This window comes from Galeopterus variegatus, unplaced genomic scaffold (genome assembly GCF_000696425.1).
Source record: "Galeopterus variegatus unplaced genomic scaffold, G_variegatus-3.0.2 Scaffold357, whole genome shotgun sequence".
In the NCBI taxonomy this organism is placed as follows: Eukaryota; Metazoa; Chordata; class Mammalia; order Dermoptera; family Cynocephalidae; genus Galeopterus; species Galeopterus variegatus.
The window spans coordinates 410,810-437,123 of NW_007726468.1; the positions used below are offsets into that span (position 1 = coordinate 410,810).

At 53.2% G+C, this 26,314-nt stretch overlaps 1 protein-coding gene across 1 annotated transcript in view; it reads right to left on the reverse strand.

Annotated features, from left to right (window-relative positions):
- Positions 1–7,307: 7,307 nt before the first annotated feature.
- Positions 7,308–26,314, reverse strand: part of LOC103586633 (chromosome unknown open reading frame, human C16orf74) — a 26,030-nt gene continuing 7,023 nt past the window's right edge. Inside the window, exons 2-3 of the mRNA XM_008567934.1 lie at positions 10,226–10,369; positions 7,308–7,913 (exon numbers count right to left, since the gene is read on the reverse strand). Of these exons, the coding sequence (XP_008566156.1) occupies positions 7,855–7,913; positions 10,226–10,369 (203 nt within the window). The 3' untranslated portion in view covers positions 7,308–7,854. The remainder of the gene's footprint in view (positions 7,914–10,225; positions 10,370–26,314) is intronic.

Genomic DNA, 26,314 nt, shown 5'->3' on the forward strand with positions numbered 1-26,314 from the left:
TTCATTTCCCATTAACTGTGGCCCCTGCTCCTTTCCCCGCCCTGCCCCTCCCTCACTTTGGGGGGAGCCATTCACGAAGCTTTTTATTGTTGGTTTTCATCAGTATGCTTGCCTTCAGCATTAAAAATAAATGAAAAATAAACTACAGACATTAGTAACCGTTCCCCCCAGGATGTATTTTTAAAAGAACTGACAAAAAATAAGAATCAGGGAGTGATGTTTTGGGTTCAAGGTAAATCCTCATTCTGGACCAGCCCCAAAGAGGTACCCAGCTCCCACCAACACAGCGTCCCCGACCTTAATGAAGTGTCAGCTTCAACAACCCCAACAACCCAGTGGAGTTGTGGCAACACTGATGAGCCTTGTGAGTCTTCTCAAACACAGCTGTGCAAACATCATATCGCCAGCATTGCAGAGGACTTTTAGACCATGTGCCAGGCATTATTCTAGGTTCCTTGTGTGTGTTCAATCGTTTAATCTTCCGTTCCCTGCAACCTAGTTGTTATCTGCATTTGAGAACTCAGGAAACTGAGGCTCAGAGAGGCAAAGTGACTTGCTCAAGGTCACTCAGCTGATAAATGGAGCATGGAGACATTGTCTAAGGTTAGGAAGCCCTAAGAAAGGATCCAAGTGGCAATCCCTAGAAGCACCAGGCAGGGAGGAGGGACGTGGGGCCGGGGAACTTGAGGAGGAGCCAGTGCAGGTGAGTGAGCAGGTTCCTGCTGCTGTCAACCCCTGGGCAGCTCTGAAGCCTCGCTACTCAAAAGTGTGGTCCTGGACCCTCAGCACAGCCGTCCTGGGAGCAGGTTAGAAATGCAGGCCTCAACCCAGACCTTCTGAATCAGAATCTGCATTTGAACCAGTTCTCCACTGAGAGCACATTAAAGTTTGAGAAGCTAGAACATTCCACAGAGTTGCCTGCCTACACCACTAAGGAGCAAGGAAGCTGGGGTATTTATCTACTAACCCCACCCACTATGGGGTGAGGGCTGCTCCCAAGGATGTTAACTCTCCTGTACTCCCAGCTGACCTTGAGAACCCCCCACCCCACCTGCTCCTGCACCAGAGAGAGCCTTGGAAAGGAGGAAGGAGTTCGCAGTAGAATGCTGCTATCACATAAATGGGGGGTACTCGTAGTACATGCTCCATATGATTTCAGGTGGTCTGCTCCAGAGCCTTAACTCTTAGCACCCCACCCCTTCATTTGCACCCTCAATTTCACATAATCCTCAGGTCTCCACGCATTGTCCCCATTCCCCAGAGGAGCAAATTGAGGCCCAGAGAGGTTGGCGACCTGCCTGTTCATGGTGACTTTCATTTATTAATTGTTTAGTTCTCTTGCTCTCTCTCTAAAAAAAAAAAAATTGTTTATGTAGGGGATTTACATGATTATTTTACCTAATCCTTATATGCTCCCCATGAGGTAGGTACTGTCACTTCCCCACTTCACAGGTGGAGAAAAGCTCAGAGAGGTTGAGTGATTTTCCAGGGTCACACAGCACGAGGGCGTCTGGCCGACACCAAAGTCCTTGCTCATACCCATCCCCCTTTCTATCTCACAGCTCATAAGAGGGGTGCCAGGACAGCAGTGGGGTGCCCTGCTCCCAGTTCCCATGCCCTCCTGGTGAGAGCTTGTACTGAGCAGACCCCCTCCACCACACCCCTCCTGTCATGGGGAGGCAGAGCTTGTCGGGAGACAGAGGCATCAGGGACATGTGCTATGCAGTGAGTAGAGTCACAGGTTTTATTGCAGTTTAGGGCACAGCTGTCACCAGGATGGGTCTCTCTGCCCTTACTCAGCCGGCACTGTTATGGAGTAACACCCTCCAAAATGTGACTTCACCAAGAATGCTGACCAGGGCTAAGACCTCCGGCTGTTAAGAGGTCAAAATCCCAGGGTTGGTGTGGATGCCTTGGGCCCAGGATCTTTCTCCAGGATATCAAGGGGATTCACCTTGGGCCTCTGGAAGAAAGCAAAACCCAGCTTTGTGGCCAGTGCAGCCTCTGGCTGTCCCCTTCCTCCACATCCCTAGCTCACAGCCGTGCGTCCTGTTGCCATAGGCACTAAAAGCCTGGGATGACGGGAGTGATTAGCCACAGCAGGTTTCTGAGCAGGCTAGAGGCCTCCTAGCAGTGCCCAAGGAGATGTGGGGGCTCCCCCTTAGCCTCTGGCTTCAGCCCCAGCCCTGAGACCCAAAGTCCCCTGGATTCGACAGGGAGCAGGACTGGGGCGGTGTCAAATCTGGCTTCTAGGTGAATATGAGGGGCTCTGAGAAGCCAAAAGGAAAGGGACAGCTTACCTGGCCAGTCAACAAGAGCATGAAGGACAGATGCATGTGGAGAGGCTTTGGGTTTGAATCCCGCCTCTGCTGTTTGCTTACTATTGTATGACCTTGGGCAAGTGATTTGACCTCTAGGCTCCTCAAGTCCCCCATGTGTAGAATGGGAATGACAACAGTACCTACCTATGGAAGATTAGATGATAGTTCCCAACTCGTCATTCCCTCAACAGATTTGCCTGTCCCTTCCTGTGCCGTGTGACCTCCCAGTTCACCAGTGCTGGGCTTAGCCATGTGACTTGGTTGGCTGATGGAATGCAGGCGCATGCCCTGAGCAGAGGCTGCAGATGCACTTACCTGACCTGGCTTGTGCCCTGTGCTTCTGCCAGCCACCACGAACATGTACTACAGGTGTCACTAAGTGAGAAGACACATGAAGGCAACTGGAACCCAAGTGCAACGTGATAGGGTCCAACCCTGTGCAGTCACTCTGCAGGGCCAGGGCCCACCCACAGACCGGGGAGTGAGACATCAGTACTTGCTGTTGCAAGCCACTGAGTTTGTGGGGCTGTTTGTTACACAGCAACATCACAGCAAAAAGAAAACTGACTGACACACTATGTAACAGGGCTTCCAGGATATTGATATGAGTTAAAACATGTGTAGAATACTTAGGACTGTGCCTGGCACATAGCATTGTAAGTGCTAAATAAATAAATATGCTGAGCACCTACGATGCATGGGGTGCTGGGAATACACTGGTGTATGAGACTATGTCACAGTCTTTAGGAGATTTATTTACTAGGGACAGTGGGTGGGGTGCTGGTGGTGTTTATCAGCCTTAGGTGCTGAGCCCCAGCTGATGAAGCACCCCTTCCTCTGACAACTTGCACGCTAATGACTAGTAAACAGAAAGGCTACACTGCCCCTAGGAGAGACATGGAACGAACAGGGTGCAGGACCTGGGGCGGACAGCAAGGACTCCCAGCTGGCAGGGGCCAGCATGGAGAAGCACCAGGTGGCAATGGAGCTGGGCCTTGTAGAGAGACTGGGATTGGGCAGATGGGAACAAAGGCATTCCAAGGACAAAGAACTGCATGAACCGGGTGGCAGATTGTAGTTTCTGAAAACAGCCGCAACATTTCCCATCCCATGTGCTCTTCCAATAACGTGACTTTGACATTGTTCCTGTCAAGAAGTGGTGTCTATGTTCCCTCCCCTTGAGTCTAGGAAGGCCCAGGACTACAGCAGAAGAGATGCAATGTGACGTCAGAGGCCCGGTCATTACAGGTGATGAAAACCAGCCGCCATGCTGCGAGGAAGCCCAAGCTGCCCACAGGGAGCCTCTTGTGAAGAGGAACTAAGAGCCCAGAAGACCTTGCCAGCCACCTGGTTGGCAGATGCACCAAGCAGGTGGGACATCTTGGAGGTGGATCTTCCAGCCCCAGATGACACATCTCTGTTGGTGTCTCATGAAACAGAGATGAGCTGTCCCCTTCAGGCCCTGTCCAAACTGCAGATGTGTGAGCAAAACAGATGACTTGTTTCATGCCACTGATTTTGGGGGCTGTTTGTTACACAGCAATGGTAACCAGAATGAGGCATGCATACAAGGAAAAGCACCAAGTTTAGGTGAGCTGGAGTGAGGGGTGTAAGGCTGAGCATCTGGCCACTGCTCAGGGGCAGTGGGGAGGTTTGGAGGTTGCAAAGCAGGGCAGTGGTGGGATCAGAGATTATGCAGCAGTGTGAAGGACAGAAGCTGAAGAGGAGGCAGGGACCAGCAAGCATGCCCTTTCCATAGTCCTGGCAAGCTGTCACTGGGGCCAGAACAGGCCAAAGTCAGACCAGAGCAGACAGGGAGTGGGGGGCAAAGGGGGACAGGAACGAAATCAGTGGACTGCAAAGGCATAGATGATTGCATGTGAAAGGAGCTCTCAGAGATGCTGGGAGCTGGCTGCTGGGAGGATCACCGGAGGGAAGGGGAGCAGGCAGGAAGGGAGGGCAGGAGAGGTGGTAGGTAACCTTGTTTCCCTCTGCCCTGAGTCTAGACATGAAGGGAGCATGGGGGGGCGGGTAGTCTGGCTCCAGCTGTTAATTCCCCAGTCATTGGGTTGTTGCTAAATGTATATATCTTTCTGTATTGTTTACTTAATATTTTGTTAAAAATCAATTATTTTTGGTGGGGGGCTGCTGGCTGTATGGGGATCTGGATCCTTGACCTTGGTGTTATAATACTGTGCTCTAACCAACTGAGCTAACTAACCAGCCCAAAACCAATTTTAAATCAAGCCACTTATGTTACTGCTATGATCTGTATGTCGGTGTCCCCCACCAAAATTCACAGGCTGGAACCTCATATACACAATGTGATAGTAGGAAGAGGTGGGGCCTTTAGGAGGTGATTAAGTCTGAGGACTCTGCTCTTATGAATGAGATCAGTGTCCTTTTAAAAGAGGTTGGAGGAAGCTGCCTTATCCCTGCCACCACAAGAGGACGCAGTAGGCGCTGCCTTGGAAGCTGAGACCAGGCCCCCTCCAGACCCTGAATCTGCTGGGGCCTTGATCTTGGACTTCCCAGCATCCAGAGCTGTGAGCAATGCACTTCTATTATTTATAATTACCCAGCCTAAGGCATTTTGTTGCAGCAGCAAGAACAGAACAAACAGTTGTTTCGATGAGTCCCGAAACACATCTGTGGCAGTGGAGGCAGGTCACCAGTGACCGCTTTGAGGGTCCAGTGAAGCCCGTGTTTGGGTGATAGAAATGCTCTATCTCAATTGGGGAAGGGGTTCCACGGTGGACGCACATACACAACCTGTTGAGCTACACAGTGAAGTTTGGTGCAGTTTATTGTACAGGTGATACCTCAGTACAAAAGTTAAAAAAACATAAGGCAGGATAGGGCAGTGGTTTACCAGCAGACACTGCAGCCAGGCTGCTGAAGATTTCTGGTTATGGGCCGGTTCCTAAGAGGATGAGAAAGGAAACCTTCCGTGGGACCCACAGGAGTCCAGGCTGAGGGAGGAGGTGGTGGACCCCCCCCCCCCAAGGTGGCTTCACTGCCACAGCCGATCTCACAGGTGAGCTGTGTCTGAGTGCATGCATGTTCCTGCTGGATGCATGACAGAGGATGAGAAAGGAAACCTTCCGTGGGACCCACAGGAGTCCAGGCTGAGGGAGGAGGTGGTGGACCCCCCCCCCCCAAGGTGGCTTCACTGCCACAGCCGATCTCACAGGTGAGCTGTGTCTGAGTGCATGGAAGTTCCTGCTGGAAGCATGACTGGCTGTGTCACTTGCAGGGCTTGGTGTAAAAGGAACACGCAGGGTCCCTTGCTCAGCAGCGATGAAGAGTTTCAAGGCAGTCACAACAGAGCATTCAGCTGGCACAGGGCCTTCTGGGTGCGGACTGTTGCAGTGCACAATTCTGATTGTGGGGCCCACAGTATCCCCAGGGCTCGGTGTCCACGTGTGCTGTGTATCCCCTGCGAGCTCTTCTGTCTGTGGTGGACAGACTAGAAGAGCTGGGTAGTTTTGGAAGCTGCCCACAGCCAGTGATGACTGGGAGGTGGAGGATGCAGACCCCCTGCCTCAACCCTTAGGGGTAGGGGGAACACTGAGGGGGATCCACACTGCCTGCCAAGAGTCCCCAGGGTCCTGAAACCTAGGTGTCCTCAGGGGTCACTGGCTCCATAGTGCCCCCTATGGGTGCCTTCCCTTCCTTGCCTGCTTCTTGTGCAGTGAAGGGTTGACCATGCCCACAGGGAGGGCTGGCCTTTGTCCCAGGACCTGGGAGTTCACCTCTAGGCCCTTGGGGTTTCCTACCTGATAAGTGTCTTTGTCTGCCTGGGTCCTTGGGCCACATCAGATAGCCTATCTAAGGATGTGTTTTAAGATGGGGGCCTCGGGCCACATGGTGTCAGCTTGACCTCTGGAGGGGCTGGAGGCAAGGTCAGCCACTCTGGTGGCCAGCCAAGTCTAAGTGACCATGCCCCAATAAAAACAACTCTGGACACAGAGGCTCAGGGGAGCTTCCCTGGTTGGCAGTACCCCAGGCATGTTGTCACATGTCATTGTCAGAAGTTAGAGCTGCCCACAACTCCATAGGGAGGGGACAACTGGAAGCTTGTGCCTGATCTCCCCTGGACCCTGCTCTTTGCTGATTTCAGTCTGTACCTGCCTGCTGTAATAAATCATAACCATGACTACGACAGCTCTTCTGAGTTCTCTGAGTCCTTCTAGTGGCTGATTAAAGCAGAGAGTGGTCTTGGGGACCCCTGAACTGCACCTCACCATTCCCCTACTTATATATCGTGGGACCACCTCCCAAGTCAACTCCCAGCACCAGAATCCTTGGCTCAAGCTCTGCTGCTGGAGAGCACAACTAAGACAGTGCAAAAACCACACTTGGGAGAATCACAGAAAATGAACATACACACACGGGCTAAGATCAGCACAGCCTACAGGGAGCTGGGCACACCTAAAATCTTATATTCTTTTAAAACACATACAGCATTTCCTCCCATCCTAGAGATGTATTATTACCAGGATCCCATAGCTGGAAAAGACAGAGCTGGGAATTGAATGAGGCCCATGTGACCTCAGAGATGTGCTCTTGGCCACAGTGAGGTCTACACAGCAATCTGAAAATTGAGGGGCTCAGGGTCACCGAAGGCCCGTCACAAGCCAGGCTGGCTCCTCCATTTTAAATGATTCTCTCTCCTTTTTTTTTTTTCCTTTTTGTCTTTTTTCGTGTCCGGCAACGGATCGCAACCCTCAGTGTCGCGCCCGTACCGGACCGGGACCGGCAACGGAATCGCAACCCTCGGTGCCGCGCCTGCACCTCGCTCAGCCAGTGAGCGGGAACCGGTCTGTATGTGGGATCTGAACCCTTGGTGGGAGCGCCGCCGCGCTCCCAAGCGGCGCACTGTAGCAGTGCGCCACCGGGCCGGCCCTTAAATGATTCTCTTAAACCGACCTTGTTTCCTGGTGTGCTCCATCTCCTTCCCCAACCCAAGAAGAGGATTCACCATTGGTTATAGAGGGTCTTTATTTATAATGCAAAAAAAAAGGGGCTGTCTACTTTGCTCAGTGGGTTAGAGCTCAGTGCTATAATGAGAAAAAGAAATTATAAATCGCTTTGTGAACTGTTTTGATATCTGTAAAACAACTTGTAAAAAACCGAGCCACTCCTCTTGCAAGAAGTTCTTGTATGTGTTGACCTTGGGAGCACACATCGGTGTGGCCTGGGGTGCTGGAGTGTGTGTTTGTCCTGCAGAGAGCCTCTCCCTGGCACCCCAATGGCCGTCACCATGGCCAGGGTGAAGGGTCTCTTTCCTCCCTTCACCACGCGGTGGTCAGCAGGAATGTGGAGGCTTTGGAGGTATGGTCCACTCACCAGGGCCTGGAAGACACTGTTCTGGAGGTGAGCAGGGCTGGTTGATTGTTCGTCCTGCCACAGCTCTTCTGGTCGAGGGCTGGATTTGCTGTTTCCCATCCAGCATCTGCCCCTGGCAGCCATGCCCCGGGACACCTGCAGCAGGAGCCTGCCAGACAATCCCGTACTTTGTGACTCCTCCTCAGGCTTCGGGATCGATTTCTCCATCATCTTGGCATGACCCTGTCTCATCCAGCCAGACTAGGAAAAAGAGGGGATTGACACCTGGGTGGACCCTCCCCACCACCACACCCAGGACCCTGTCCCCGGGAGCTTCAGGGCTGGGGCCTCTGAACTCTGTTGCTTTGTGGTGTCTCTGGAGGCTGAGAGGGGACCCCAGCAATACTGGGTCTCTTGAGAATCCCCAGGCACCCTGTATGCCCACTCTGAATGCCTAGCCCTCTGAAGCCTCTGGCTGAGGTCCCTGGGATGGAATCTACCTGGGTACCCAACCTTGGCTCAGCTTCTGTGGGGAGGGCTGCGGGGAGATAAGCATCTCCACCCTTGGTTTATAGATGAGGTGAAGCCCAGAGGGGCCAGGAGACCGCTCAGAGTTGGTCAGAGGATCCCCGCCAGGGCCCTATCCAATCTCTTACTGCTCAGGGAAGCCCTAGGTATTTGATAAGCATCCAAGCAGCTCTGGAGGAAGCTAACCAGGTCTGGTGATCTTTCCTCCTGCCTTAACTAACACTGCTAAGAATATCAATAACACAGCCACCATGCAGGGCATTAAAGCTGCCCCTTGGCCTTCCTACCCACCAATCTTCTGCACCCTCTCTGAGGCACTGCTGTCATCTCCATCTCACAGACCAGCAAGCTGAGACTCAGGGAGGTGGCATCTTGCTCATAGACACACAGCAGATAAGGGGCAGAGCCGGGAGTCACCTTCAGGGCTTTCTGGCTGCAAGGTTTGTGCTCTTTCTCCTACGCCTCCCTTCCCTGGGAAGAGTGCAGGGACGGGGTTTGAGCTTTGCCACCTGACAGAGCAGATGGGAGGGGAAGCCTGTGTCAGTGTCTCTGGACTAATCCACCCCCAGAGCTGCTTAAGCTTAAAAAGAACCTCCTGGGGGCTCAGAGCCTCTGGCCTGAAAGGTCAGCCTACAGCGTAACCATGCATCTTCTCTGCACCCACACCCTCCCTGGGAGCAGGGAAGGCAGTATAATCCCACTTTACAGATGAAGATACCAAGGCTCAGAGAGGGAAAGTACTGTGATGGCACAGCCATGGACCTGGGCCTCCGGCCACCCATGCTGACTGAACTCTCCGATTAGACACCGGCTGGGCTGGAATGGGAGCCTAGCTCTCCTCCCAGCTTGCTGTGTGCCCTTGGGCGAGTCGCTCTCCCTCTCTGGACCTGTTTCTTTCCCTATCTCTAAACTAGCAATACGGACAGTACTCACAGCCTATAAGGTTGGAAGGAGAATTAAATGAGATTCGTGGAAAGCATTTAGCCCCGTGCCAAGCACTTGGAAAGGTCACGTAGGAATGCAACCTATCACAGTCACTACTGAGTATGACCCCACCTGGCACCTGTAACAGGGCCCAGCCCAGAAGAGTCAGATGGCTTTCTCCCCATCCCTTGCTCTTGTGGGCAAGCCGAGACCCAAGCCCAGCACATCTGAGCAGTCACCCCAGTGCCTCCCAGACTCTGCCTCACACTTTTCATGTCACCCGTCAGCCCTGTGTCTCCAGGTGAGCCCAGCAAGGCCAAGTCACACAGCTGACAGGCTGGATGATGCTGCCCGCTGGGAGGGTGTCCAGCCTTGGGGTCCACAGGATGAGCCAGATCACCCAGCTGGGTCTGAATCCCAGCTCCGCTATACACCAGCTGCATGGCAGAAGCCTCCACCTCTCTGGACCTCAGTTCACCCATCCATAAGATGGGGATGAAGACTGTCCCTAACTCAGAGAGTTGCTGTGAGGACTAAGTGAGAAAATGGTTCATTACACGTTGTACTGTGCCACATAATCACCTTTACTGTTGTCATTCATGCAGCAGCCTTGGCTCCTGGCAAGGCCTGGCTCAGTAATCTCCATCCAATGAATAAGGGAACAATTTGTCCTGCCAGCTCCAGCGGTATGGACAGAAGAGCCGGGGGGATGGGGGTGCCTCTCACTGGGAAAAATCCCATCTCCTCTCCCTTCTCGCAGAGCCTGGGTTGTTTCTGGGTCTGGCCTGTCTAGCCACACTGCCACAGCCAGCGAAATGGAGTGCCAGTCCTCCTGCTGGCAGGGAAGGCACATCCATCAACAAACTACCTTGGCTGGCAGGGGACGAGGCATGGTAGGCTCAGCCCAGCCCCATCTATCTACTGTCCCTGGCTGCTGGGAAGGCTGTCTAGCTAATTACTTAACATGTCACATCTTGCTGGCGCTGGGGCCGTAGCGAGGGGCTCACAGTGGCACATACGCAGATCTGACCATCCATTTCTAATAAACCCAGGAGGAGGTGGGGCCGCAGCTTGCCCCCGTGAGCTGTCTCCAGCCAGGCAGCAGTGGCAGGTGGCCTCACCTGTGTGCCTCGAGTCCCTTGGCAGCATGGCGCCCGTGGGGGTCGGGGGGGTGATGATGATGTCGGGCACATCCAGGTGCTTGTCGCTCAGGACCGGCGCCTCGTCGTGGCTGCTGCTGCTGCTGCTGACACACATTTTAAAGCCTGAGAGGGCAGCGTGGAACACACACACACACGTACACACACAACAGAGAGACAGGCATCAGTGGCCGCTGGGAAACTGCCCTCCACAGGCTGTCTCCCTCCCTATCACCAAGTCCGGGCAGCTCTCAGCAAAGGGGGATCGCTTTCTCCACTTCACAGATGAGGAAACCGAGGCTCAGGAAAGTTACATGACTCCCTCTCCCAAGCTTGCATAACTTCAAGCATGTATAACACCAATATATACTCAATGCCTAGAACAGGGACTGATGCATGCACGGGAAGTATTCAGAACATCACTCTGAATGGGTGAACGAAACACAGCATGAATTTGAACCCTGCCCTGTCTCACTCTAAACCATGCACGACGTCAAGTCTCCCACAGATTATTTTGAGTTTGTGTAAGATCAGTGCTATGGTTTGAATGTCCCCCCAAACTCACGTTGGAACTTAACCCCCAATATGGGGTGGAAGGTGGGGCCTTTAAGAGGTGATTGGATCATGAGTACCACGCCCTTGTGAATGGACTGACCCATTCATGGAACAGTGGGTCGATGGTTTAATGAGTGGTCACTGGGCAGCTCTGATAGCTTCATAGAGAGACTGAGTGAGGTTAGCTCACTTGATCAGGGCCATTTTCACCATGTGACACCCTGGGTTGCTGTGGGACCCTTTAGAGAGTTCCCACCAAGAAGAAGGCCTTCACCAGATGCACCTGCTGGACTGTGGAGTTCTCAGGCTCCAAAATTGTAAGAAATAAATTTCAGTTCTTCGTAAATTACCCAGTTTCAGGTATTCTGTTATAAGCAACAGAAACAGACTAATAGAATTGGTGTAGTTTCTTCCTTAAATGTTGATTTAATTCACCAATCAAATGATCTGGACCTGGGATTGCCTGTGTGCAAAGGTCTTTGATTATGAATTCAGTTTCTTTAGTGGATATGGGGCTATTCAGATTTTCTGTTTCATCTTGTGTCAGTTTTGGCAAGTGGGACTTTTTTAGGAATTTGTCCACTTCTTCTAAGTCGTCAAATGAGTTGTCCTACTTCACCCATAAATCATGTAGAAGTGACGTGGCCAAGCCCAGCTACAGATTTCTGGCTGACATAAATATCACCAGCTACTCACTCTGCCAAACACCTTCCTCACCCCTCCTGAGCCAATGACGTCACCATGCACTAGCAGCCAGAGCGTGGGCTCAATTCTTCATTTCCTCCTCACCTTCCAAACCCCCAGCCAATGTGACCAATCTCCAGCCTGCAGGTCCTGTCCCCTCAATATCTTTCACGTCCTTCCTTCTCCTCCTCATGTCCCCAGCTAGTCTGCCTGCCGCCTGATTTCTCTCTCTTCAGCCTACCCTGCAAACAGCAGCCAGAAACTGCAAGTCCGATCACACCTTCTTCACCAGCTCTTGATGACTACCAGCAGCATTCCCAAAGTGTGTTCCCTGGAACACTAGCATTCTGTGAATCCCTCAGGAAGGGGTTCCACCATCAAATGAGTTTGGAAATAAAACGTATTTGAATGTTGACTGAATCCCGTCTACTCTATCCACCTCTAGGAGACTCACACCTGTGTTAGAGAGTTAAAGGCTCTGAGAAGTTCTGCAGTAAGGAAGCCACTTTAATTGTGCTTAACCCTGGGCTTCTCGAACTTAAATAACCTTGGAGTCCATTTTTGGAGGAACACCTGTTATCGTTTCACAGAACCATGAGTCATGAGATATATTTTGGGAAATGTGGATCATAGGCTAGTGGGCCTCTTAGCCCCATTTTAAGCCTTCATGGTCTGGCCCCATCTACCTGCAGCCTCATTCCCTGCACCTGCCTACACTTCCCAAACTGCTGACAGTTCCCCAAACTTACAGGGCCCCCTAGGCCCCTTCATGTCTTTGCATAGACTGTTCCCAGCCTGGAATGCTCTTTCTTTCTTTTCCAGGGTAGTGAGCTCCTACACAGCCTTCAAAGCCCAGCACATCACGCTCTTCCTTGGGGAAAGTGTCCCAGCAGATCTGACTGCTCCCTGCTTCATCCACTTGTACTCACTCATTCATCAAATCTTTCAGCACTGATCAGACTGCACTGAAATGATTAGTTCTTGCTTCTGTCTTTTTTTACTGTGAGCATCTGGAGAACAGCCACGATTTCACTCATCTATGTTCTTCTGAGCCTAGCACAGTGCCTGAAGCAGAGTAAGTAGGGATACTTCACGTTTTAAATGAAACAAATGAAAACCTTCAGGCACCATTGCCAAGGTGTTAAAATCCCTTCTGCGCACTACCACTTTGTTTTTTCCCCAAACAGTGCCAGACTGGGGTTAGATTAGTCAAGTATCAGAGCCCCTGGCCAGCTGCAGGAGCTGAGTCATGGGTGACTATTGCTCCTGTTGACCTCCATTAGGAAGGACAGAGCTCCTAATGATCCCTGTAGGGTCAGTGTAGTGACCCCTGGGCAGCTCTGGAGGTTAGGTCTGAGATCAAGGGGTCGGCAGGCTTGGTTCCTTCTGAGGCTGTGCAGGAGACTCTCTCCCACGCCTCCTCCTGGCTTCTGGTGGTTTGCCACCCCCCTTTGGTGTTCCTAGGCTTGTAGAAGCATCGCCCTGGGCTCTGCCACCGTCTTCACACGGTGTTCTCCCCGTGTGCGTGTTGCTGTGTTCAAATTTCCCCTTTTTATAAGGACACGAGTCATATTGGGTCAGGGGTCCTCCCTTCTTCAGTGCGACCTCATCTTAACTAATTACACTGGCAAAAACCCTACTCCCAACAGGACTAGGGGCTATTCCCAAAGGGGCTAGGACATTGACATATACATTCTGGGGGGACACAATTCAACCTGTAACACCCAGTAAGAACTCTGGGTACCAAGGCTCGGAGCAGCTCCCCTGGCTGGCAGCGCTCCGTGTGTGCTGTCACACATGGTTGCAGGAGAAGTTAACTCTGTTGACAATTCCCCTGGGGGAGGAGAGCTGGAAGTCCATGTCTGGGACCCTCCTGGACTCTGCCCTATGAGCTTCGTCCCTTGGCTGATTGTAACCTGTGTCTTTTCCCAGGAATGAACCATTACTGAGTATAACAGCTTTCAGTGGCTTCTGCGAGTCTTTCCTGAAAATTATCAAATCTGAGGGTAGTTCTGGGAACCCCCAAACTTGCAGCTGGAGTCGGAGTGAGGGCGGTCCGTGTGCACCAGATACCCTCCAGCTTTGTGATTCACCAACTCCTGGCAACCTTCTTGTTTACACTGACAAAACCAGGGTTGGATCACCCACCTCTCTGGGCTGGAGAGAGAGTGGCAGGTGCCTGGCACTCAGGCAGCGTTGCAGACAGGTCACCCCGACAGGGCCCTCGCTTTGCCCAGCTGGTTCTCACGTCTGCAGTGACTAACCCTCCCCTCCCCGTCTTCTGAGTCCCAGTCCTGTTTCCTCCCGGGAAAGACCCTGGGGCCCCAACTCCACCAGGCTGTTTAGTTTTGTAGGAAGAGGCCACCCTCCTTCCTTTGCATGAAACTATGGGCCCCTCAGGAGCACCTATCGAGGCCTCTGTGAACTTGACCTAAAGCAGCCGTTTCCGAACCTTCTTTATTTAAAGCAATGGAACGTGCGCAGAAGCCAGAACGCAAAACAAACCAAAGGAAGCCGCGTGGAGTGGGCCCAATAAGCACCTTCTTCTGTGGTCTCACTGCCACCCTGTGTGAAGTTTATCAGTCCCATCTCACAGACGTGCAAACTGAGGACGGCTTGCACCCAGCTGAACAGCTGGTGTGTGGCAGAGCCAGGATCTGTACCCACACCCAAGTCTAGCTGACTCCAAAAGGTGGCGCTTCTTGTACCCATCATACTATATAACAGAACTGGCAAACTTTCTGAAAAGCACAGCCAGTAAATCTTTGACTTTGCGGGGACACGCCAGCCACACAGCTTTGACACTGTAGCATGAAAGCAGCCATGGACAATATGGAAATGAATGGGCGTGGCTTTGTCCCAAATAAAACTTTTTTTATAAAAACAGAAGGCAGGCATGATTGGGCGTAAGAGCTGTGGTTTGCCAATCTCCGCTCTATAAGCTGGCATTGGGGAGTTTGGATCTGGGATATGCCTGATGTCCTAACAGGCAATAATGAAACCTCGAACACCTGAGGCTTGTTAAAGCAACCCCCCCCCCAAATCCAAAACCCTGAATGCAGCTGGGTAGAGGGCTGTGTGTGATGAATGAATTCATGCAAAGCACTTCGCCCAGCCAGCAGGCGCCCAGAGAGCTCACAATCCCTGAGAGCTTTCCTATTATGTCCATAAAGAGCTTCCCAGGGAGGCTCTGGAACAAAATGAGGCTCTGATGATCTTATCTATAGTGGGAGGGAGCCTCCCTGCTCAGTCTCCAAAGCCTCTTTCTCAGTGAATATTCCAAAATTCTTAAATAAAACGCTAGTGGAGAAAAGCCACACTCCTCCCGGGGGCCCCACATTTGTATTTTAACATGGTCTGGAGCTTGAGGTCAAAGCCCACATTTTTAATGTGGAAGCATCAGGTCACTGGTTGGTGGGACCTTGGAGAGATACTGGAAGGAGGGAAGAAGGAGGGGAGGAAGAAGGAGGGAGGGAGGAGGGGGGACTCCAGCCCCTCAAATCCCAGGGGCTGCCCAGCATCAGTGGCAGAGGTGGCTGAGCGGGAGGGAAAACCCCTCAAGAGGATAAAGCCGACTTTAGGGATTAAAAAACAAATACCAACCCTGACCCAGACAAGGAGCTCATTTGTGCTAAGGCCAGAATTGTTATTTGTTAATTATGTGCCTGCCTGAGTTATTAAGAGCCTATTTCCTGAAGGGAAGGGCTTGGCTGGGATTCCAGGGGGTCAGGCCCCAAGGAGGGAGGGGACAGGGATCCCAGCGACCCAGGTTCATTAGAAGGCTGCAGGGTAGGATGGGAGCTTGTGCAGGAAGGCTTCCTGGAGGGTGGCTCAGCCAAACATTTGGGGGTCACCAGGCCTTAACCCCTACTGTGTGGCAGCGCTTTCCTCAGCACTGGGTGTGGAACCGTGTGCAAACCAGGTCACAAAACCCCCAGCACCTGGAGCCAGCCTTCTACACACATTAAGTGGGAAGACACTGTCATATAGAGGTCAGACAGACTGTCTGAAACCTGGTTCACCCTTTCCTAGCTCGAGGGCAGTGCTTTTCCATTGTTGCTAGAATCACCTGTAAAGTTAAAAAAACGCCCTTGTAGGACTCTATCCCCAGGGGTGCTGATGCACTGCTCTTTGAGAGGCACCAGGATTTTGAAGAGCTCCCAGGCAATTCTAATAGTCAGGGCTGGGATACCCTAAGTTAGGGTGACTATGGGAACAGGTGGCTTTACTCTCTGAGCCTCAGTTTCCCTGGCTGTAAAAATGGAGCTATGATACCAACCTTGTAGGAACAAAATTCCCGGTGTAGGGCATGTGGCTGCCAGGCATGGGAGAAATGGCCCACGGTGAGCCAGTCGTGGGGATACTGAGCTGGGGGCCAGTGCCGCCTCCCTGCTGAGACCAGCCACCCTTCTTCAAGCATCTCCAGGCCAGGCGCTGGGTGAGCTGGTCACTTCCACACCTGCATTCATCCTCACCCCATCTCTCAGGGAGGGCACTAGGGTCATGGCCATTCCACAGATGAAAAACCAAGGCCTGGAGAAAGGAGGTGACATGCCCGAGGACACATGGGGGGCCAGTGGCAGGGCTGGGGCTTGAAGGGGCTACAGGCCTAAGCACCCCTCGCCCTTCTGGTATCAGTCTGCACGTCTCATCCTGCAAAAGCCTCAAGCCAGGTGATCATGCTCGGGACCCCACATCCAGGCCCTGCTGAGGATGCCGCAGGTCCCTGGGGACAGGGCACCATTCCCCAGGCCAGCTCTCTATGGCCCCCAGGCCACCCAGAGGCCACAGCAGACACCAGGCCAGAGCCAAGAGCAGAGGCTGGCTGGCCGCAGGCATCGCGGCTCAAGGGTTCCCTCTAATGGTTCTTTTAAAAACAGCACCCGGCTTGCCTCCTACAACCCAGCCTGGGACAGGGCTGATTTGGAGCCTCGCTGGGGACGGTGCCCCTCTTCCCCAAGGCACCATCCGGCACACAGTGGGTTCAAGCCTCTCTGACACACAAGTGCAGTGGGAGGCCAGGAGGTATACCTGGGCTTGAATCCACCTGGGCACTGGCTCCACCTCTTTGGGCCTCTGCTTCCTCACCGGCAAAATGGGGGTAAAGGGTGCCCATGTCCAGGGTGCAGGGGTTCAGTACGTGTTGTTCTAGCTCCACAAGGTCGGTGTAATTATTACGTGCGTTTTGCAGGAGAAGAAACCCCAGAACTGGCCTTGCAGTGCACTCTTGATAAACATAAGCTGTTATTAACATCATGAGGTTCTAATCTTAGCACTTATTCATTGATTTACCACTAATACTAGGTACCTACAGAGTGCCACCCAGCTGCTGTTACTCCTAGCCACGTGAGTGTGGGCCAGCGGTCTCACAGTCGCACAGCTGGAGCAAATGCTACACAAAATACTCCTGGTTCTAACAACCCTCAGGGGACTGTTTTTCCTTACTGTATCAGAATGGCCACAAGTTTGGTTAAAGAAAAACCCAAAGGCGACTCTCAGTTCTGCTTCCTGCTGTGACATGGCCACTCTTGGCCTGGGTTTTCTCACCTGTAGAGTCAGGCTTATGTCCCCCTCCTTTACAACACAGGTATAAACCCCCCTGCACTGAGCCTGGACCAGGAAGGTGCTCAGGCAACAGGCATTTACTGTGCGCCTACTATGTGCCATGCACTGTTTCAGGTGCTGGAGACACAGCCGAGAACAAAACAGCCTCAGCAGATGTTTCTCTGTGCCTCCCCTGTACTTTGCCATCCCCCACCTCCTGCTTCAGGCTCTGGCAACAGAAATGGGATCCCAAAGACTTCAGGGTCAGCTAGAAAGAAATGGAAAGTGTCCCCAGTGATTCAAGCCATCACTGGGAAGGGCCCATGATCCCGAGGGAGAAGCAGGATGTGGGGAGATGATGAGAGTTGGAGAAGGATTCCTAGAGGAGGCCAGGAGATGGAGGAGAGGGTGCTTGGGCGGCCACAGAACGTGCAAAGGCCCTGGGCCAGGAACACGGAACTCAGAGTGCTGAGTGGGGGCTGGGGCTGGCCCTGGGGCTGGCACTAATCTCTCAGAGATGACTGGGTGTCTGAATTTAGCACAGGTCTTTCAAAAAACAAACCGACAAATGCCTCTGAGGTTCCAGATGCATTTAATCCTTTTTTTTTTTTTAAATTCTAATTATAGGGAAAGCTTGTGTCATTATGGATGAGGCTGGGGCAGCTCCAGCAGTTTTACCTTTTTGAGGCAGCCCAGGCCCAATAGAGACTGCAGTGGATGCTTTAAATCTCTTTTTAATTAAGGAAAAAGCCCCAGCTTGCGTCAGGGATGCGCTGCTGGAGAGACAACCTGAGAGAAGCTGGAGAAAGGAAACTCCGAAACATGGCGGTGGTGGGTGAGGTGTTTCCCCCGGCTCTGCCCGGCCAGGCGTCCTTCCTGCCTCTGAGTGCTGACTCTTGCAGGGCCTTCCCTGCAGCCTGCCCCTCCCAGTTCCCACAGCCGGTCCTGCTCATCCTAGTGCCAGCCCCTCCAGGAGGGCTGCTCAGGGTCTCGGCTGTGGAGTGAGGGTACTGTACAGCGGGCACAGGCTCAGAAGGCCGGGTCCAGCCCTGGGCCCATCACTTCTTGGTGGTGATCCTTCCTCCTGGCCCTCAATCTACTCATCCAGAGAATGGACACCTGTGAGAGCTGAAGCCATAGAAAATAAGTCATGCCCTTGGCACCCCTGCCTGCTGGTACAAAGGCTTGATGAGCACAGCTCAGGGCTCCCCAGCCTCCGCCAGCCCTGCTAACATGGGGACCAGACCACCCTTTGTGGTGGGGGCTGTCCTGTGCATTGTGGGATGTTGATGCTGTTGCAGTCCCAGCTGTGACAAACAGAAATGTCTCCAGATATTGCCAAGTGTCCCCTGGGCATAGGGTTTCCAAACAAATTAGAAGACATCCAGTTACATTTGAATTTCAGATAAATACTTTTTTATCATAAGTATGTCCCATACAATTTTTGGGATATAATTATACTAGACAATTATTCCTTGTTTATCAGAAATTCAGATACAACTGGACATCCTGTTTTGCTTTGTTTTTTCCTCCTGAATCTGAAAACTCTACACGGGGTATGGGGGGGAGCAGGCAAGTCACCCGCAGTGGAGAACCACAGGGGTATCTGTTATCCTCAGGACAGGAGCATGGCACGTCTGAGCCGGCACTGCACACCTGGCACGGAGTACGCACTGGAGAGCTGCTGGTTTTCCGTGGCCCCATGTGGCTCCTTTGCATACCTGTGAGGCTGGAGCTGCAGGGAGGGGCGGCAGGATGGCCCTAGCCAGAGGGACCCAAGCCCCCAGTCTGCCCTTCACCTGCTGTGTGGTCTGAGTAAGCTTCTTACCCACTCTGAGTCTGTTTCCTGCCACAAATGGGGTGACCAGGGCTGGCTATCAGTTGCTATAAACAGTTGGTTCCTTTGTTGGAATAAAGAGTTTAACTTTTGCTTTAGATAATAACCCTTACTCTGCAGGGCTCTCAAAATGACGCAAGATATTAAGTGGAAGGTGTGTAGGGAAGCTGGGCCAGGAGCAGGTGCTTAGTGGGGCCATGTTGTCAGTACTATTACAGCAATTGAAGGGGTAATTAAGCAGGCCATTCCAGTTAGTCCCTAGGCCTTGAGGACAGGGGGGCACCCTCCCAGCTGTGGGCAGCGAGGCTAGTGGAGGCAGGGCAGCCCACGGCAGAGCAGACCAGAGCTGGGAGCAGCGCTCAGGAGCAGCAGCGGCAGCACACGCTGCCCCCGTCCCTGGCAGCTCAGGTGCACCTGCCCCACCCGAGTCCCCCGGGAAGGCCCGGCTCCCTGTTGGTGAGCCCAGAGAGCCCAGTGCCGCCTCGCTGTCCTGCTCCCTGATCAGTTCCCCGCGGGGCCGGGCCTGTCCCAGGTGGGTGCAGACAGCAGCAACGTGCCCTGGTACCTGGCGCTTGCTGGGTGCAGAAATACGTGGCAGACGCTGACCCTTTCATGTCCAGGTAACCTCAGCAAACGTTACAGAGGGGATTGCTCCTCTGAACTGGGCAAGACAAGAAAGGCCTAGCCCATGTCCCTAAGTGTTGGGGCCTCAGTGCTGAGAAGAGACGAGAGTGGCGACAGGTTCCTTGACACATTTCATGGAGGCCTGTGAGTGTCCTTTCCAGGACCTGGCTCCTGAGATGATGTGAACAGTCACCTGACAGCGGAAGAAACGCAGACAAGAGAGACAAACGCTGCTTGCCCAGGGTCACACAGTGAAGAGGCACGTGCCCTGCCTTCGTGGGCTACACAGTTCTGTTTGGTGACGATGACATGCAAGGGTGGCAGCAAGGAAATGCTACCAACCCTCTCCTCGTGTTAGTGCAGGGAGGAGCAGCAGATCATTCATGGAAACAGAGGCTCAGAGATGTCCAGGCATTGACCTTGGGTCTGGCAACAGTGGAGCGGCTGGGACGGCCTCCCACATCTACAGGTTCCAAGCAGGCGGTGGGACCCCCAGGCACGCTGCTCCCTTCTGGTGGCCTGTACGCTGCGCCTTGAACGGCTTCTGAGGAGGGTGTCAGGAGCGTCAGGTGTTGTTTGGGTGGTTAAAGGTTCCTTGCTCAGCAAAAGAAGCGAGACACACAAGAGCTTTGTAGCAGGTAAAGATCTGTGCTGTTAGAAGTCAGGAGAGTGTTACCCTTTCGGGGAGCACAAGAGGCTCTGGGGAACTGGAAGGTTCTGTTCCTCGATCTGGGCGCTGGTCAGTGTGAAAACGCATGGAGTGGCGTGTTCATGATCTGAGTCTCTTTCCTGTGTGTGCTACACTTCAATAAGAAGTTACAGCTGGCTTGCTAAAAAGAAACATGAAACTCCCCACAGATACCATTTTTCACTCAGATTGGCAAAAATAAAAAAGGCCATTAACACTGGTGGTGCAGTTGTCTCCCAAAGCGTGGGCGGGAGGGCCACCAGGTACGACTTCTGGGGGGTCACCTGGCAAAGCTCTCAAGATATTAAGGGCATGCACCATCTAGAGTGTTCCACTGCTGGGCTGCCTCTTCAGTGGATGATCGGGGGAAGGATGTTTATTGAAGCTCTGCTTATAGAAGACAAGTTGGGGTTGAGTTAGAAATGATGGTGCAGCTGTGCAAGGAGTACTACACAGCCATGAAAAAGGACGGGCAGCCCCGTGGGAACCAGCAGGGAGCCACTTTGGACATGGCTGTTACGTGCAAAGAATAGGGCTTGCGGGCATCGCTGCCCTGTACCTTTACCGAGGTGGTCCCTGGAACAAGGCCCCTGGGAGGCAGGCAGCAATGGCAGGCTGCTCAGCCTCCTGAGCCCAGTTGTGCTCCTGCAGCTGACAATGGGTCAGCGTCGCCCTCACTTTGGAGTCTTGGAGCAGTGCAAAGCCAGGCAGACCCCCTTGCGAGCAGCTGAGGAGCCGACAGTGAATCCCCGCACCCGCCTCCCCATCCTCCTGTCTCCCTGGAGGTTTATTCTTCAGCCTACGCCCATTCCACAGATACTTCTGGAGCAGCTCATCCAGGTCAGGCCCAGAGGACATGGCAGGGAATGAGGAAGAAGCTGGGGTTGAGGACGGGCATGTGTCTGGGGCTGCGGCCTTGCAGGGTCATGTTCCAAGGCCCTCTGTGTCCCCGCATGGCCACATTCTAGCGGTGTGACTGCGGGCGGGGAGCTGTGCCACCCAACGCCTCAGGTCCCTTATCTGTACGGTGGGAATGATAAACAACTCTCCTTGAAGCCTTGCTACGCAGATGACAGGGGACAGAGAGGAGACAGAGAGGAGGCAGCTGAAACTGCCTGGCCAGGTGTGCGCTCCAGAAGCACTGAGCTCCTTGCAGGATGCCCGCCAGCTGGAGGGTCTGCCCCAGGGAGGGTTTCCATGCCTTGGCTAAGACTGAGAGATCATTCATTCCACAAACATTTATTGCATCCCCACTGTGTTCCAGGCCCCGGCCCAGGTACTAGGTCTACAGGGATGAACAGGGCAGCCGTCGTTCCTGACCCCGTGGAACCAGGAGTGCGAGGAAGAGATGAATGTTGATAGGAACTGTCACCTGAATGCCAGGCCGACATACCCAGGGCAGTTAGGGACAGCGTCTTATCTCCCACCTGCTGCGTCACTGGCCGGCCCTCCCTCTTCCTGAGGACAGCAGGTGCTGGAGGTTTAGCTTAAGCACTGGTGACGGGAGAGAGGGGCTAAATCCCTGCTGTCAGCCAGGAGGGCTGCCTGCTCTGCCCTGGGCACAGGGCAGGGCCAAATCAGCTGCCATCTGCTGCAGTGTTTAAAACAGGCTTTGATTATCCATCCTGCTCCTCTGAGCTGAGCCTGGGCTGGGGGATCTCTCAGCCCTCCTCGTCCCTGCCTCCTGGGCAGAGGTCTGTTGGGAAGGTTCCAGAAAGAGCCCTGGATTAGAGCCTGCATACCTGGGTTCCCAGCCAAGCTGACTTGCTCTTTGTCACTGTGGGCAATCAGTCCCCACCTCAGCCCCTCTGCAAAGCAAGGGCATTGGTTGTCACCTGGGCTACCAAGAGAATCACCTAGGAAGCCCAGAAAATCCCGGTGTCCGGGACCACCATGCCTCTGGGGAGGAGCAGGGCTGCACCTGCTGAAAACCTCCCAGGTGGTTCTGATGGGCAGTGGCAGTTGAGGCCCCTGGGCTAGAGTGATTCTAGCACTTTGTATTACTCTTGAAGTCTTGACACCACACCCCTGCTCCTACAGCCCTGCCTGCCCAGTGACCCCAGCTCCTTCTGCCTAGCCCAGCCCCCATCCCCACCTCCTTGCTGCCCGTAGCTCAACATGTGCGTTGCTGCCTCAGGGCCTTTGTACTTGCCATTCCTGCTGCCTGGAATACCATTCCCGCATTCACATGGCTGATGATAGTGTCGGGTCCCTCCCCCACCTTGTCCCCTCTACTGCATCCCCTTGCTTAATTCCCTTTGTAGCTCCTACACAAAATCCAGCCATCTCGGCTGTGTTTGTATGGCTGATGATAGTGTCGGGTCCCTCCCCCACCTTGTCCCCTCTACTGCGTCCCCTTGCTTAATTCCCTTTGTAGCTCCTACACAAAATCCAGCCATCTCGGCTGTGTTTGTCCACGCACACATTTCTGTCTCTCCCACATGGGGCAGGCGCTTTGTGCTGCTCACTGCTGTGTCCCTGTGGCCCAGCGTGGCAACTGGCAGGTCGTAGGTGCTCAGTAAATGTTTGTTGAACAAATGAAAAGTTGCACGGGACACAACCCTAGTCTGGGCTCTGCCCTGCAATAGAAGGGAATTAGTGTCACTGAGCATCTGCTGTGTGTCGGGCCTCCATTCTAGGCCGGGGTGTCGGGGGAGGCAGAGCAAAGACCCCTGCGCACACGGTGGTGGTACCGGTGGGCAGTGATGTTAGGGACCTCCCCCAGGATGCCCATGACAGGAAGCCTGAGCCCGATCTACAGATGAGGGCAGTAAAGCTCAGTAAATTAAGGCACTTGACCTTGGCTGTTTCCTAACTATTGTGCAGCTGGGATTGGATTCCTGTGAGCTCCTTGAAACGTATGAAACTCCCAACCAATCCTGAAAACTCTCAAACATATCAGTGGAATGAATAATCTTCACTCCTCCATTTCATGGAGCTCCCGTCACCACTGGGGTAAATTCCAAATTCCCTGCCGGCCACGTCTGGCTTCTATAGTCCTCTCTGGTCTCCTAGCCACCCGCTGTTGTCCTTTCAATTCCTGCAACCCGCATACCAGGCTCCTCCCTGCCTCCCAGCCTTTGCCCATGCAGGTCCCGCTGCCTGGAACACCTTCCCTTCCCTGCTCTTAGCCAGGCTGGCTCCTTGCAGCTTGGTTGCTTCCTGGGTGATGCCTCCCTAACCACCCCGGGTAGGTCTGGCCCCTCTTTTCTGTCCTCACACTCAGCAGGTGACGGTTAACATTCAGGTGACGGTGCCCATTAACACGCGCCGCCTCTTTACACTCCTGATTCCATGGCTGCCTTGTTCACCCCCGTAGCCCTGGTACCTGGGCTAGGGCCTAGCATACAGTAGGGACGTGATAAATGTTTGTGGAATGGACAATCCCTTGGCCAACTCTATAGTTGTCTGCCGGCTGGAACAGTGTCCACACTATCACGGGCTATGTGGGGCGAGTTTGATTTTTGGTGGGACCTGGGGCTAGTCTTGAGCCTCTGAAGGCCAATCAGAAAAATGAGTGTCATTATCACCAGTCACCAGTCACTCCCAAGCCTGGGTTCCAGGCTGAGACAAGGAGAAAGCTCGGAGCCCCCGAGAGAGGAGTCTGGAGAAATGCCTGGGCAGTCTGGTCCCAGCTCTTGGGGTGGCCGACTGGGGCTATGCCTGAGTCATCCTTGGTCCCCACCATCACCATGGCCACACACTGGGCTCCAAGCCTCCTCCAGGCCCTCGCTCAGCAAAAAAAAACTTGTTAAAAACCTACCATCATCTGCCAAATCGCAGTGGTGGGGCAGCCTGCAAAATACTGACCAGTACCTCTCAAGATATTCAAGGTCACAAAAACAGGGAGAGTCTGAGAAACATTCTCAGCCCGGAGGAGCCTGAGGAGGTCTGAGACAGAATGTCATGTGGGACCCTGGATGTGGTCCTGGGACAGAAGAAGGATATTGAGGGAATCTGAATAAAGTGTGGGCTTCAGTTAATAATAATAGATCTGTATTGATTCATTAATTGTAATGAATGTACCATACTAATGTATGATGTTAATAATAGGGGAAATTGGGTGTATGTATGTGGGAACTCTCTTTACTTTCTTCTCAAGTTTTCTGTAAATTAAAACTGTTCTAGAAAATAAAGTCTATTAAAACAAACCACTAACCCAGGACAAAGCCTCTACTTTTCCCACCTAGCCCCAGGCTGCCCCAGGGGCCTCTCCACAGTGGTGCTGGGGTTAACTGGGGCTAGAGCTGGTACCCTCCGCGGAACCCCAGAGACCACTTGAAGCCCCCAAGGTGGCTGCTCTGAAGGAAAGCCCCCGCCTCTAGTTTAACTCTTCCCCTCGGAGCTGCCTCCACAGCCGGAAGGTGCAGGGAGAGGTTCACTGAGCCCCGTCTTTAATGCTTATCTCAGAAAATTCTCAGAACCTGGCACAGGAGATATTTCCACTAGTCACTACATTTTCCAGATAGGGAAACAGAGGCTTGGGCATGTGAAGTGATTTGCACAAGGTTGCAGTTAGTCGGGGGCAGAACCAGAATTTGAACTTGGATCTCTGCCTCTGGACCCACTTTGCCAGTGGTTCTCAAACTTGCGCGGGCACCGGAATCCCCCAGAGGGCTTGTTGAATACCCCCGAGTTTCTGACTCTGTGGGTCTGGGTGGATCCTGAGAATTTGCTGTTCTGACTGCCCAGGTGATGCTGACGCTGCAGGTGTAGGGACCCCATGGAGAATCACGCAGCTTGACCAGGCTGTTTTTCTGGCTGTGACACCCGCTGCTGCCCAGAGAAGAATGAGCTTCCAACCCAGGGAGACCACTCAGCCTTTCCCCTTACTCTGCTGAGCTGACACCTTCCTGACCGGCCATGTGACCTTGAGTGAGTAGAGCTCCCTGTGCCTCGGTCTCCCCATCTGTGAGACTGTGAGCATAACATACTCCGTCCTGAAGCCCTCACCACTTGCTGTGTCCTTGGTGTGAGCCCCACCCACAGAAATCATGCAGCAACTAGGGGTCAGGTAGTTAGAGCAATAGGTAGAAACGGCTGATGACTACAAAGAAGGGATGTAATGATTATGTGCTGGTGTGGCAACAGCCGGTCTGCTACCTGCATCACAAGAGCACCAAAGATAATAATCACTGTCATAAGTGGTGATGTTGGCTTGTTTCTTAGTTGTCAATTGCTTCTTGGCTTTTCCCACTGCTTTGTGTGAACTGCTTGTATAAACGTGGGCTGGGGGCCGGCCCGGTGGCGCACTGCTACAGTGCACCGTTTGGGAGCACAGTGGCGCTCCCGCCGAGGGTTCGGATCCCACATACAGACCGGTTGCTCACTGGCTGAGCGAGGTGTGGGCACAACACCGAGGGTTGCGATCCCGTTGCCGGTCCCGGTCTGGTACGGGTGCTACACTGAGGGTTGCGATCCGTTGCCAGTCACGAAAAAAGACAAAAAGGAAAAAAAAAAAAATAACGTGGGCTGGACCAGAGGGTGGCGGAGAAACTCTGTCTATGCTCTTGGGTCACTGTCCGCTCGATCCAGTACCCTGCAGGTAAAATACCCTCTTAATCAAAATCCTTTGTCTTATTGCATAGAAATGCCAGCTTCCTTTTCTTGTCTCAGGAAACCCTCTCAGTCTGGTGGGCATTCATTCTGTCTTCGCTCCACCTTCAGACACCATCTGTCACATTCCTCATGTGGTCCAGCTGCATGAGGACAAGGCTGGTTCCTAGTGATGGCACACGTGCCACCCTTATGGGACAAGTCATGAGGAACTCAGCTGTCATGGCCAGGCCCATCAGCAGAAAGGTCCCCTTGGAGGGCACCATGTGTCTGCTCTCCTTTGGACTCAGAAACAAAGGGGTCTCAGCACAGATGTGGTCCTCCTCCCACTTTGCCCTCTCAGTATCTCCTTGCCTTGGGCTGAGTCTCCATTGCCAGGCAGGAGAAGTACGGTCCTCTCCCACACACAAGAGGGTCCAAAGGTAAAGTGACTTGTAGTGGGGTGAATAGAGTCCCCCCAAATTCATATTGACCCAGAACCTCAGAACGTGACCTTATTTGGAAATACTGTAAGGTCTTTGCAGATGTGACTAGTTAAGGATCTTGTGCTGAGATCACCCTGGATTTAGCGGGGGGGGGGGGG